Source organism: Carassius carassius, chromosome 48 (genome assembly GCF_963082965.1).
Source record: "Carassius carassius chromosome 48, fCarCar2.1, whole genome shotgun sequence".
In the NCBI taxonomy this organism is placed as follows: Eukaryota; Metazoa; Chordata; class Actinopteri; order Cypriniformes; family Cyprinidae; genus Carassius; species Carassius carassius.
In genome coordinates this window covers 18,823,396-18,837,742 of record NC_081802.1, presented here as the reverse complement: position 1 = coordinate 18,837,742, position 14,347 = coordinate 18,823,396, and the positions used below count along the sequence as shown (strand labels likewise).

At 36.9% G+C, this 14,347-nt stretch overlaps 1 protein-coding gene across 2 annotated transcripts; it reads left to right on the top strand.

Moving 5' to 3' along the window:
• The first annotated feature begins 2,762 nt into the window (after positions 1-2,762).
• LOC132131194 (profilin-2-like) lies at positions 2,763-14,030 on the top strand. Of its 2 annotated transcripts, XR_009428855.1 has the most exons (4): positions 2,763-3,038; positions 8,886-9,078; positions 12,404-12,633; positions 12,752-14,030. XR_009428855.1 is itself a non-coding variant. In XM_059543194.1 (3 exons), the coding sequence occupies exons 1-3, from the start codon at positions 2,907-2,909 to the stop codon at positions 12,847-12,849; spliced, it is 423 nt and encodes a 140-aa protein (XP_059399177.1). In that variant the 5' UTR covers positions 2,769-2,906; the 3' UTR covers positions 12,850-14,030. The 2 variants fall into 2 exon arrangements, 1 of the variants encoding a protein (XP_059399177.1); XM_059543194.1 differs by lacking the exon at positions 12,404-12,633 and having other exon boundaries at positions 2,769-3,038.
• The last annotated feature ends 317 nt before the right edge of the window (positions 14,031-14,347 follow it).

The window sequence follows — 14,347 nt, the reverse complement described above, 5'->3', positions numbered from 1 at the left end:
ATATTCGAAATATCAACAAAAGTCGCATTGGAATTCAGAGTGTCACTCAGAAGTTACACAACCTTTGATTGTTTATTGTATTTGCCTCGGTCCTGTGGTGAATGAGTGGGACACGCTTGTTATTTTAGCTGGCTGCATTTATGTGTCCAAGTACTGAAACCAGTTTGCATTTTTACCATACTAGGGCTTTGACTCAATCGCCTGAAGACAGGTGCTATTTGTCACGTCCAGACACTGAGACGTGTCTGTTGGCTGGACGCTGTGGTTTCGTCCAGTTCAATCAGCTTCTCTGAGATATAAAAAGGCTTTGAGGGAATCTCTCTAAATTTAAAATCTAAACGGGAAGTTGCATTTTTTTGAGCAAGAGTTTGCGAGAACAGTCAGGCTTATTCTGGCTTGGAGTAGCCAAAGTAGGTGAATCTGGACCTGAGGAAAACATACTCGTATGTAGCCTACATGGTATCAGTGTTAGGATATTTGACTTCGATGTGTCAGCGATATAAACCTTTGAATGAAAGATTTTGAGAGTGTTTGGTTCTGTGGTTGTAAACAGTGTTGGGGTAATGCATTAAAAGTAACGCGAGTTAAGTAATCAGAACAAATTTCATGTTTTTAAGCCCAATTCAAGTCTCCAGTGTCTTTTGATGATCTTTTGATTGAGCAGGTTGGTTTTAAAACCTACCAAAACATGTTTGACTTCTAGGGTTTTCCTAGTTTATTTCCAACTTTAAGTCACAATTTCGTAGACTGACATAAAGTGGTGTCAGTGTAAGCAAATTTACAATAAAAGCATTTAAAAGTCATGTATCTTTGGAAAGATTCACTGATCCACAAGATGTCGCTGGCGCATCATAGACACAATGGGGCAAAGTTTTGTGCTTGAGAAATGGTTTAATACTTTGTGATCATTCAAGCAGTGTTATGTTGCTTGTTAATCTCAATTGGACAAGTAAAACGTGTTGCTTTCTTCTTAAAAGGGCTTGTTAATATGAATAACACAAATCCGACAAACTCTCTCCGGATTATATCAGTAAGATTGCGCCAGCCAATAATAAATGCATAAATGAAACTGAACCACTTTAATAAAACACCTGCTGAATTAATACGTGTAATATATATATATATATATATATATATATATATATATATATATATATATATATATATATATCGAATAGATATCTGTCAACCTTTTGAAATGCTTTTGAGGTGAATGAAGTTAAATGTTCGGTAATATATATATATATATATATATATATATATATATATATATATATATATATATATGTGAGACTCTACTGGGAACCCTCTCCTGATTTTTAAATAAAAATCTAACAGGAAGAGTGATATTATAAATATTCCCATTGGTAAAAGAGAGGTTAAGGCAACGATAAAAAAATTAATGATAAAGAAAACGACGATGATAAAATTCTTTATCATTTATTTTTTTTATCGTTGCCTTAACCTCTCTTTTACCAATGGGAATATTTATAATATCACTCTTCCTGTTAGATTTTTATTTAAAAACAGGGGCGGCTGGCCAATAGAGGGCGCTAGGGCGCCGCCCCCCCCATGAGCATATACCATAGACTGCAGTCAAAAACATGTAAATACATAAATAAATCATATATAAAATTATCAATATTTGTGTGTTTGAGATAGTAAATGCAGCTAGTATATTTGAAAAATATTATAGAAATTCAAAATGTTTGTTTTTCTACACGTCCCGTCTAGATCTGTACACGTGATCAGCTGGAGAAAGCGCCCCAGAAAGGCGGGTCTTTGGAGCAGTTTAGCCAATTGCTGATTTTAGATATAAATGTTTGACATAAACTGTAGCCAATCAGCGAGCTAAAATCTAGTCAGCTATGGGCGCTTCGCCTAGCGCCCCAAACTGCGCGCGGCCGCGAGGCGCGAGCAATGGGCGCGAGCCACTACTAAAGTATCGAGTTTATTATGTTTATTTACTGTACATTTTGTGGAACATTTGTTTGAAATCACTCAAAATTGTTGCAGGTAATAGTTGTATTTAATCAGCTAATTAATGACTAAGTATTTTGTTTGAGTTAAATTTCAAATGCAAATAGAAAGTTTGTGCAATATGTTTGTTTTTGTGCAAAATTGCCTCAACCTTTTAATATTGGCATTAAATAATTACTTTTCACAGAGCACTGGTATCCTGGGTGGTTATTAATTATAATAGGATTTTTTTATTTATATAGCCTTTCCAACAAAGTCGCTTTACAATATAGGCCTAGGTTAAGGAATTGAACTAAATAAACCTCAACATCAAAGATAGACATACCAAGGGCAGATATAAATATACAGAGTTCAGTTACAAAAGTTAGGTTAAAGATTCAAGCAAGTAACATAAACATTAATAATAAGGTAAAATTTAAAGATTCTGAGCTAAAGAGTAATATTCAGACAAAAAAAAAAGGTTTTGAAGGAGAAAAGGGTGAATGCTTGACAGACGTCTTGAGCAAAAGCATTCCACAACCTGGGAGCCACAATGCTATAAGACCTGGTGTCCCATGGTTACCAAGGCCAAGCTATTTAAAATAACCGAATATGACAGCCCCACCTAACATAATTTTCACCAGCCGCCACTGTTTAAAAATCAGGAGAGGTTCCCAGTAGAGTCTCACATCGAACTGAAGTCTCCGCAAACTGAACAGAAAGCGTATCAATCCGCGCATACGGCAGTGTTCTAACGGACCGCAGCCTGCGCGAAGGGATATTTTAGGGACTACACCCAAGAGCCGGGACTCTTTACTGCTCAAACTCTCATTAGAGAAGGGGGCGTGCGTGCGCGGGACGTCCAGATATACGGTAATCGCGAACCGAGACTGACAGTCCCATCTTTTTAAGACTAGCTAGTAGGCGTTTGAAATCAGAGGGCAAACATGTCGTGGCAGAGTTACGTGGATAACCTGATGTCGGACGGCTGCTGCCAGGACTCCGCCATTGTTGGGTGCAGCTCGGACTCTAAATACGTGTGGGCAGCGCAGGAGGGGGGCACATTCGTAAACATCACGGTAAATACGCGTTATTAACGGCACTCTTTATGCTGCCTTTAGCGTAGGGCTGAAAACAGAGGCAGTGTTTTAATCACTAGTAGCCTGCCCTACCTAGACGGCACAGGCGCGGACTCGGAGAGCGACTCTAAACCGTGTTTAATTTGGAATTAGCGCGCCAAAGTGACGCTTTTTTTCAGTTGGATTTGCTTGTTTGACGTGGCGTAGATTAAAGCGGGATTTTTAACGCCTGACTGAAAACGCGCCAAAATGCTGCTGGAGCTCTGGAGTGCTGTCTTTGTAGGAGACTCTCGAGGGTTGGGAACACAGCCGGGGTTTCGATCAAACTGTCAGCCAGTTTATTAGAAACACAGGGCCTGAGCAGCTTGAATGGGAATGAAAGATAACACGCTGGATACTAATTTATTAAACAAACACATAGTAATAAATAAGATTTTTGTTTGCCCAGGATAAGAGCGTTTCGATTTCTTGCGTCGTTTTGTTTATTTAGGCTGAGACTGTCACTGTGTCATTGAGGTTAGCTGGTTGTTTTTGTTTAAAAATCGCCAGAATGTTAAAAAAATATGTATATATAGTTTTTGTGATGTCGAGACGCGTTACAAGTCCAGGTGGAGAACGCGTAAGGACTTAACGAAGTTAAACAAACGTGTTTTCGGTCATAAAGAGGAAAGTGTTGTTAGTGCAGATGGCCAGACTCGACCATCAGCAGACTGCTGCGTAACTGACGTGAACTTGTGTACTGGCGGGAATGCGCCGCGCGCGGAATCTGCGCAGAGTCATTCCAGAATATGGGATCTGCGCAGCATCTGCCCTCTTCCCGCTGTTCAAGATGGCGCTTCATAAATGGGCGTTAATTCATCTTATTTGTCACAGTGACCTTTATTTCCCCCCAGTTTAATGTGCTACTTTCAAATGCTGCTTGTAAGGTTACTTTTAAAATATGTGAAACATATGTTTTGCTTTCTTGTTAACGGGTTAAAGGGATAGTTGTTGTAAATTATTTCACTATTGCTCACCATCATGTTGTTTTGAACCGGTAAGACTTTATTTCATGTATGGACAGAAAACACAGAAACATTATAAAACATTGTCGCTTGTGTTCCACAGAAGAAACCAGTCACACAGGCTAGAAATTAAAAGAGGGTGAGTAAATGACGGAATTTGATTTTTTGGGTGAATGAAAATCCTGTCATTTACTCATCCTCTTTTGGTCCAACCTGTATGAGTTTCCTTTATCCGTTACACACACATACACTATATATATATATATATATATAGTACAGACCAAAAGTTTGGAAACATTACTATTTTTAATGTTTTTGAAAGAAGTTTCTTCTGCTCATCAAGCCTGCACTTATTTGATCAAAAATACAGAAAAAAATGTAATATTGTGATGTATTATTACGATTTAAAATAATTGTTTTTAAATGTATTATACTTTAAATGATCATTTACTTCTGTGATGCAAAGCTGAATTTTTAGGATCATTATCACATGATCCTTTAGAAATCATTCTAATATGATGATTCATTATCAAAGTTGGAAACAGTTCTGCTGATTAATATTTTTTCAGAAAGTGATACTTTTTTAGGATACTTTGATGAATGAAAAGTAAAAAAAAAAAAAAAAGAAGCTATGTTTTTAAAATATAAATATTTAGTAATAACAATATTCACTACTGGTCAGTAATTTGGGGTCAGTCATTTTATTTTTTTATTTTTAAATAAAATCAATACTTTTATTCAGCAAGGATGTGTTAAATTGATTAAAAGTGATAGTAAAGAAAATATATTATTAGAATTATTATTTTTTTTTTATAAATGCAGTTCTTTTTAACCTTTTATTGATCAAATATATGAGACAGCAGAACTGTTTCCAACACTCATAATAAATCAGAATATTAGAATGATTTCTAAATGATCATGTGATCGACTGATGTTACATGTGACACTGAAGGCTGGAGGAATGATGCTGAAAATTCAGCTTTGCATCACAGGATTGTGTAATAATTTTTTTTTTTTAAAGTATATTCAAATAGAAAACTTATTTTAAGTTGTGATAATATTTCACAATAATACTGTTTGTTTGTTTGTTTGTTTGTTTTTGTTATTTCGTTAAGTAGTAATTTAAAGCTTTCTATAGATATATTTATCATGTCTGTGAGGCATGTATTCGCTGAGTTTCGGTTTATTTTTGTAAGCTCTCCTGTTCAAGACGAGACGGCAGAAAGCATGTTTATTTTCTTTATTTTTTATTTCTTTATTTTATATTATGATCGCGCTGGCACCTAATTATCCCAAAAAAGCGTGCTTTATCTTGCACTCTCCGCACAAAATATTCGATATAGCGCACATCTGGGTTTAACGTTAAAACATCGTTACATGCTTGAACTGTTTTATATCTTTAGATTTTTATTTTAGACAATTCGTGATGATTTGAGAAGGCTAAGCTGATTAAACAGGCTATGTAAACTCTCTCTCTGTGCTGGCCGCTTTACATACAAAACTTATAGGCCTGTTTAACGATCAAAAACTGCTCCAACATACAAAACTGAACTATTTTAATAGCTGAAACAGTAGTATAAGCTGTTTTGGGAGAATAGGGGAAAAAGACGGGCTGAACATCCTCAAGTGTGTTGCGGGGCAAACCGAAAGTTGATGCCGAATGTCCAGCACTCTTCTCCACTGCTCCGACTTCTCGTTTGTACCCTATGTGTTTTTCCCTATGTAAAAACTAAAATAAGTTGTAAAACTTAAAGTTATTATTATTATTTTTATCGTGTTCGGCATGATGGGCCGCATGTGATTTCATGACGGGCCGCGGGTTGAGATCCACTGGTTTAGAGCTACAGGATTTGTGGAGTAGCAGGATCCCCAAATAGATTGACTAAAGTCATAATAGGAACAAGAAATACTTCCACTACTACTTCGTTTGTGATGGTCTTTTATTTTTTAGATAAGACGCAATGTTTTCAGTTTATTGATGACCTGACTTTGTCCTGTGAATGCATTGCTCTCGGAGACAGTTAACAGTTATTTTATCCTACGTTACTGCATCACTAACAGTTTCTCTCAGATGACGACATATTTCTTCATAATAAGGAGCATTATCTCATAATAAGGAGAAGCGCTTTAATTTCACTGTCGCTTCAGTTGGATGACATTGATTTTATTTTCTTAAACAGTGCGTGAATGCGTCACATTGTTATGATTGGCCCAGAGTAGACGTCTTACGTCACCGCGTTCTGAACTCGTACGTGCTCATACCGGTAATTTTACTTCTGCGTTCACACACAGCAGAATTCCGGCAATTTACTGGTAATGTTACAACTTCTCATACCGGTAAATTGCCACACTGTTCACACATGATCTCTTTACGGCAATTTACCGGAATTTTTCCGGAAAAGTCTGTATTTGTGAAAGGGCTTAATGGGTAATAATTAAATGTTTATTTTTGATGTATGCATTGCATTCTATGCATTTAAAAAATTCATTTTTTTTCTAAAAAAGGAAACTTAGTTGTTAATTTTAAGAGACCCAGGAGTCTCATTTTCTCTTGCATAATTAATATTGCACTTTAATTAAGCAAAAACACATTTTATCTGATTACTCGATTAATCAATGGAATTTTTGATAGAATACTCGATTACTAAAATATTCGATAGCTACAGCCCTAATATGTATATATGTGTGTATATATATAATATGTATATGTATGTGTTGGTGACCAAACATTTGATGGTAGCTATTGACTTCCATAGTTTTCAAAACTGGGAATTCATTGGTCAAAAGTTGTGGAAATCCTCATATTGCATGTTGACTGCAGTGTTACAGAAATTTGAATCTGTTTATAGCTGTATAGCTGAGTTCCCGCTTTGGAAAGAGATTGGAAAAGTTGCTGTCAGATGTCATCTTATCTCCCTTATTAGTAATAATTCAGCAAGTTGAACGTTTTTGAGGATCAAAAGAACCAGATTCTGGTTGTAAAGTGTTTCTGTATAGTTCACCTAACACCTCATCATCCTCGTGTTGTTTCAGACCTGCGTGACGTTTTGTTAAAGCTCGACAGCCTCCGTCCCTCACACAGGTTTGGACTGACCGTAAAAGCACTAGTTTTTACTACTAGAGAAAGAAGTGAGTTCAACAAGGCTTCATGAAATTCAAGGCTGTGTTTATCACCATAAAAGTGCCTCCAGACCTAACTGTAAATAGCATCAGCTCACTGATTCTCACCGAAGAGTAGCTGCTTTTAGTTTAATGAGGTTTGGCATGAGGGAAAATGGCTCGGTAGATCCGTAGCGGGTCAGTACAAACAAAGCTGGATTAGCTGTTGGGTTGTCTAGTGAACAGTTAACTAAAAGTGCAGTCACATTTACTGGAGTTACTGCAGTCAAAACTTGAGTAATTTCAAACCGAATCCATGTGATTTGGAATTTAGCTTTAAACCCAAAGTATGCTTTGTTAATGTATGCGTACACTAGCGCATGCATACAGTCGAATGCGTAGCCTTTTAAAAAAATACACAATCTTTGTCCAGTGTTTGTGCTGTTTTTCTAAGGGATAGTTCACCCAAAATAGAAAATTCGTAAGATTTTCGCTGATCTTCGAAACACAAATGTAGATTTTTTTCTGATGAAATCCGAGAGCTCTTTGACCACCATCAAGGCATAGAAACATAGTAAGGACATCGATAAAATAGTCAGTGGTTCAACCGTAATTTTACGAAGCTACGAGAATACTTTTTGTCCACAAATGTTTTTTTTAATAATGACTTTATTCAACAATTCTTATCCTACGCGTCACCTAAACGCCATTTTGGAGAGTATCGCAAGGCATGCACTGCGCCTTGTTTCCGTGCACAGGAACCCATGCACATTTGTTGTGATACTCTCCAAAATTGTGTTGTGTTGTGTTGTTGTTGTTGTTTTTACATTTTTTATTTATTTGGTTCCACAGTGTTTGCTTATGTTTACTTTTATTTAAACTTTGTGTAATATATTTATTTTTTACATTGAGGTGTATTTGCGCAGGGAAAAAAAAAAATTTAAATACACAAATTTCGCAATGGGTTCAAGTTAGCCACGAAAGCTGCATGGTTGTAAATTGACTTCATACATCACTACACTTAATGACAACAGACATTTTTTTGCCCACTTAATTATACAAATACGTTAACCTTTAAGGTGCAGACCACATTTATTGTTGCTCAGCTAAATTTGGTGGGCAGAATCCAGTGATTTCAACAGGAGCAACATTTCCCATCACAAATTTGTTTTTGGGTTCAAACTGGTCACGTGAATGTGATGTTTCCCAACAGAACGCTTCTTGGTTTGAACGTCTTCGCTCGGCTTCATACATCATTATTGACAATGTGTGTTTTTTGTTTTATTTTTTGCGAAATTTTGCAAATAGTTCACAGGTGTGACTGCAGCTTAGACACTACACGTAATCAAAACAGTTGTCAGGCAGATTTCAGCACAGAAACGGGTTAAAATCTTGTCAGGGCCAGCTGGTAACTTATCTTTTCACACTAAAAGTGAACGTTGTCCACAAACACAGCTAGTTTTAACTGACGAGCCCACTATATTTAACTTCTCTAGCTTTTAGTTGTGTTTTTAGTGTCTCATTGGTGTTCAAAGTGCATGATGACACTTCTATGATATTGTATCTTTAGTTTATTTAACATAATCTGCGTAGATCTCGCTGATAGTTTATCATACTCAACCATCTGCCTGCATTTCTTGATTTGCATTTGGCTGTTCATTAATCCATATTCAAATGTAAAACACTAGACAAGAAGATACAGCTCCACGTGTACAATTATTTTATTTTATCTTCCTAACTCCAGCCCTCAGAAATCGACGTCCTAGTAGGGAAAGACCGAGAAAGTTTCTTCACCAATGGCCTGACCTTAGGTTCAAAGAAGTGCTCCGTTATCCGAGACAGCCTCCTGGTCGACAGTGATTGGACCATGGACATAAGGACGAAGAGTCAAGGAGGAGAGCCCACGTACAACGTCGCTGTCGGCAAAGCAGCCAAAGGTACTAGTCTGTCTTCTCACAAACGTCTTTTATTAGTACAACTTCCATTTGTGTGAGTGCTAGAAGAATAAGACTGCAGATGTCAACCTTTCCTCAATATATCTTTCCTATATAACTCAGTAGTCTGACAAAAACATATTTTTAACTGCGGTGGGGAAAATAAGCATTTCTTTACCAATCTTGCTTTTACCAGGGTGGGTCTTCTACACAATGTTTGCTAAATAAAAAAAAAGCAAGGTTTCATTAACTAGCTAGTGATTTTAGAGCGCCTCGGCTGATCCCGAGACTCGAGCTCAGGTGTTCAGGAAGTTTGTGGGATCTGTTGAGGTACATTTCCTCTCACATGCATGTGTGTTTCTGCTACTCTTACACACACATCTGGGGTCTCTCACTCTGAAATCTGAGAGGATTTCCTTTTTTCCTGAAATAGTGTTCCTTTATGATTCAGTCTTTCATATAGCTCATGACATGTATTGAGAAGAGGAACTAAACCTGCTTGAATTGAATGAACCGCATGCTACATCTCCATTTCTCTAAGGGTGTACTCATACTAGCCAGTTTGAACCGTGCCCGAGTGCGTTTGACCACCAAAGCGCGGTTCGTTTGACTAGTGTGAGTGCTCCGTACCGTGACCGGGCGCGGCTCGATTGGCCGGCCCTGGCCCGCTTGGAAGAGGTGGGTCATGCAGTGTGAGCGCTAACCGTGCTGGAGCACGGAACAGGACGCGTGTCATCACGGTTTTGCGACGCTCCAAAAGCTCAGCTGGTACCTTGCAAACCTCCTCATACGAGCAGCTCGATTACGTGAAAATTTTCGCGCCACTAAGACGACACATCTGTTTAAAAACAGGCTGTGAGAGGGCTGTGGACCAAACGACACAAAATTATCCACAAAGAAAACAGAGCGATGGACTCCATTGTGTTCAGAGAGCGCCGCTCTTCCTGTTTATCCCGAAACTGTCGCACCATAATGACGTAAGCGTGCTCCGGCACGAATGCTGAAACCCTATGTGAGTGCAGGCCAGAGGGGGAGTGGGGAGGGGGGACAATCGTACTCGGGCCCGGTTCATGGCAACCGTGCCTAGTCTGAGTACACCCTAACACTTAATCAACACTTGCTGTGAATCTGCAGCTCCAAATTAATATGTTAATTGTTTGGTCTTTGCTGAACCAAAATGGTAACATAATAATAACGTTCATTATAATGGAGCGCTGTTGAATGCTTCGTTGTGATTGGCTGACAGACATTATAAGGTGTTGAACTGTGATTAACTGCATTACGGTTCCAGTTCACTTTGTCAGATTATTTCAGCTATTTCCAAAAGCCCTATGGAGAAACCAACAGGATACAAATAGCAAACAGTTTACTTTCAGTATATCCATAGGACCAAGACATGCAAGACTTCAGTAATTTAATCATGTGGTATTGGGATAATTGATAAATATGTGCTGCATTACCCCTCCGGACGTGCATTAATTTTCAATAATTCAACAACAATATTATAAATATATATTTGTGTGTGTATTTAATATATATATATATATATATATATATATATATATATATATATATATACCGTATTTTTCGGACTAGAAGCCGCACCTGAGTATAAGTCGCATCAGTCCAAAAATACGTCATGACGAGGAAAAAAACATATGTAAGTCGCACTGGACTATAAGTCGCATTCATTTAGAACCAAGAACCAAGAGAAAACATTACCGTCTCCAGCCGCGAGAGGGCGCTCTATGCTGTTCAGTGTAGACTACAGGAGCGCTGAGCAGCATAGAGCGCCCTCTGGCGGCTGGAGACGGTAATGTTTTCTCTTGGTTTATTTCTCTTAGTTCATGTCAAATAAATTTTGATAAATAAGTCGCACCTGACTTTAAGTCGCAGGACCAGCCAAACTATGAAAAAAAGTGTGACTTATAGTCCAGAAAATACGGTATATATATATATATATATAGTGTTGTCAAAAGACCCGGTACTTCGGTACCAAGTCGGTACTAAAAAAAATGTAAATGTGACAGTACCAGGTTTCTTTAAGTACCAGTAGTACCGAGGTCCCGTTCAAACCCGGTTCAGCGCTATGACAATGACCAAAAATATCTTAAGCATCACCACCAGTCTTAAGTTCAGTTAAAATGACAAATATGCATTCATTAGGCCTAAAAGTTAATTTTTACATAAAGGCATTGTGCTAGAAATATTACTATTATTTAGTAAAATGTATGTGATACTGCTACTACTGTTGAAAAAATTTATAACACTTTATTTTTTAAAGAAATAAATCACAATATTTCTTCCATGTTTTAATTTTAATAGCAAATCCCCTTTATTTACCAAAAATAAAATGTGTTTAAATTTCATAAATGAAAAGACAAATTAAATTTGGGTGAAACTTGTTTACTGTTTTTCATAATTATATAACTTGTAGAAAAACTTTAAACACAATTGTAAATAACTATAAAGAATGGCATTGGTTTTATTTTTAGTGCTAAAAAGTTTTTTTTTTTTAATTAGCATATTTTGTGTTTTGCTTTGGTACCGAAATTGGTACCGAGAACCGTGGATTTTCACTGGTATCGGTACCGAATACTGAAATTTTGGTACCGTGACAACACTAGTTTGTAGTTTATTTACTAGACTTTTTAATTATAATTTATAATGTTTTTATAATTTTTTAAACTTTCATTTATAATTTATAAATGTATTAATTTTAAATAGTATAATATATAAAATGTTTAATCTATAATATACTATATTGTATATAAAGTAATACTATATATATATATTTTTTATATAAACTTTTAATTTTTTTGTAATGGAACAAGGACATTCTCAATTTTTTTAATTAATTTTAAATAATTTAATAACTTTATTTAATGAAGTAAACTTACAGTACAATACTGCATAAAGTACAACACAGTGTGACAGATGTGTATATAGTTGTTTCATTGTCAGATAAACTGTTGAAGATTCTAAAAACAGACTTTTCTTCTTTTTTAGGAGTGTGTAAATCTGAAATTGATGTTGCCACAATAATAGCCATAACTCAGAAACATTGAACTTACAGTGAAGTTGAGTTTAAGTGCCTCGAACAAAGCTTTATTCTTAAAATGCACAAAATGTCAGTGGAAGTTATACGTGTTATCTAAATGAAGGTATTTCCTGTAGGCCTCTAGTCTTTCACTCTGCCTGCATGCCATCTCCATCTTTCTCCTTTTTATTCTGTCCTATCTGGCCTCGTTGATCTTGGTTTGTCTTTTTGTCCCGAACTGGGATCTTCCTGTCCTCTTAACTTCCTCTCTCTGTCTTTCTCTTTCAGTCTTGGTTCTTGTAATGGGCAAAGAAGGGGTCCACGGTGGCGGCCTGAATAAGAAGGCATATTCAATGGCAAAATACTTGAGAGATTCAGGGTTCTAGCTATCAAGTAGTACAATTTAGGAAAACAAAAAAAAATAACAAGTTACCTACATTCCCAAAATAAGTTGTGAAGACCCCCCTCCCCCCTTTAAACACATGTAAAGTTTTTGGACATCTTAATGGCAAAGAAGGGTAATGAATCTAGTCAACAGTTGCATCCCTTTTTTAAGTTGGGAAAGTCGTTTCTTTTTATTTTCCCCTCAAGTTTGTTGATTTTTGTTCTTGTTTTTTTCCCCCTTGGGTACTCCAGCATTGGTTATTGTCATGGGCAAGGAAGGCACCCATGGAGGGCTGCTCAACAAGAAAGCGTATCACATGGCTGAACACCTGAGGAAATCTGGATACTAAGACACCTCCCAATCCTAGCTGCTCATTCTGCTAACCTTTCTAGATGAGATTTGCTCCATCATCTAATGGTTTTCAACTCTACTTCCATTTTTGTGCAACCCAAACCCTGTTTCTTTCTCGTAAATGTCCATTTATTGTGTCCGGCCCCATTTTGGCACTGCGATCCCATGACGCGTTTCAGACCAGACGCTAGCGTGAAGACTGGTTTCTGCTCATTCGTGAACGTTTTTGGGACTGTAGTTGAATACCAAGGGCTTGAGCTAAACTCAGACTCCCAGTCCTAGATCAAATCTGGGAACGGTGGACCGTATGCACCTCTTCAAGACCACCGAATGAACCCTAGTTAGGCTGGACAGCTTATTTAGTGGTTTTGTCACATTAAATATGGCGTCTGCACTAACAAACCTCAGTTTAGTTAATCTTCCTCAACCCGAAGTGTGTCAGGAACTGTAAACGTGACACTTTCTGAATTACAGATTGATGTTTTTCCCCCAAGGTCTGGAGTTAAGGCCTCATTTAGTTGGCTTTACTCTTAATTTTTGGGCTGCAGGTAGCGTTTTCCCGCCGAATCAACCCCACAATTGAATGTTTATTGACATTCCGTCATCGCACTTACTTTGCTAGCTTATGTAATATATATTTAATACATTTTCAAGACGACTGCCATTTCAGATCATGGCTATCGGCGGTTTGGAGTATAGTTTGACCAATTTTTGTCACTTTTTGGGTTATTTACGCACTACTATAAACGCTAACCGATAAAACACTAGCGTCTGATCGCAGACTCCACATCAACACTTGAATCGAATTAAACCTATACTGTCATGACTGTGGACTGAATTGCCTTCGAGTCGTCAGCGATACAACTGTCTCTCAAAACTTGTTGCTTCATCAAGTCCAAATGTTCAAGTGTGACACTCATAATGTGTGTCCTGTGCCATAACGTAGAGAATCTGTTGTCACTGAATCAAACATCTTCCCGAATGATTGTGGGGTTTTAGTATCAGCTGGAGCTCTGGCATTGTGGCTGATCTGTACAGGTGACTCTGGTGGGTTTCTTTTTTTCCCTGTACTTTTTCACACATCTTGGATACAATCTGATTTCATATGCATAAACTGAGAAATGCCATAAATTAATTTCACCACCTTGTTTACAGATTAAATAAACCTATTCCAACCCAGTTACTTGTCGCTTGTCTTTGTGTTGTTTAAGAGTTTATGTGGAGAAATCTTTTTTTTTTTTCAAAATAGTTCAGTAGATGTTGGTCTGTTTGCACATAAATTGGAAAGTGTTCATGGAAAATAAATTTGTTAGTTGTTTTATTGCTAAATGTCTCCTCTAAAAATGTAAATGTCTTAACTTTTTAAAGTGATTTTTTTAATTTAATTATTAAACTGTTAATTAGCAACACAGAAACTGCTGAAAGAAATTGAGGAAATCTGGATTTATTTATTATTTTAATATCTTTTTTTTTTTTTTTGGTTTTTCAAAAAGTGG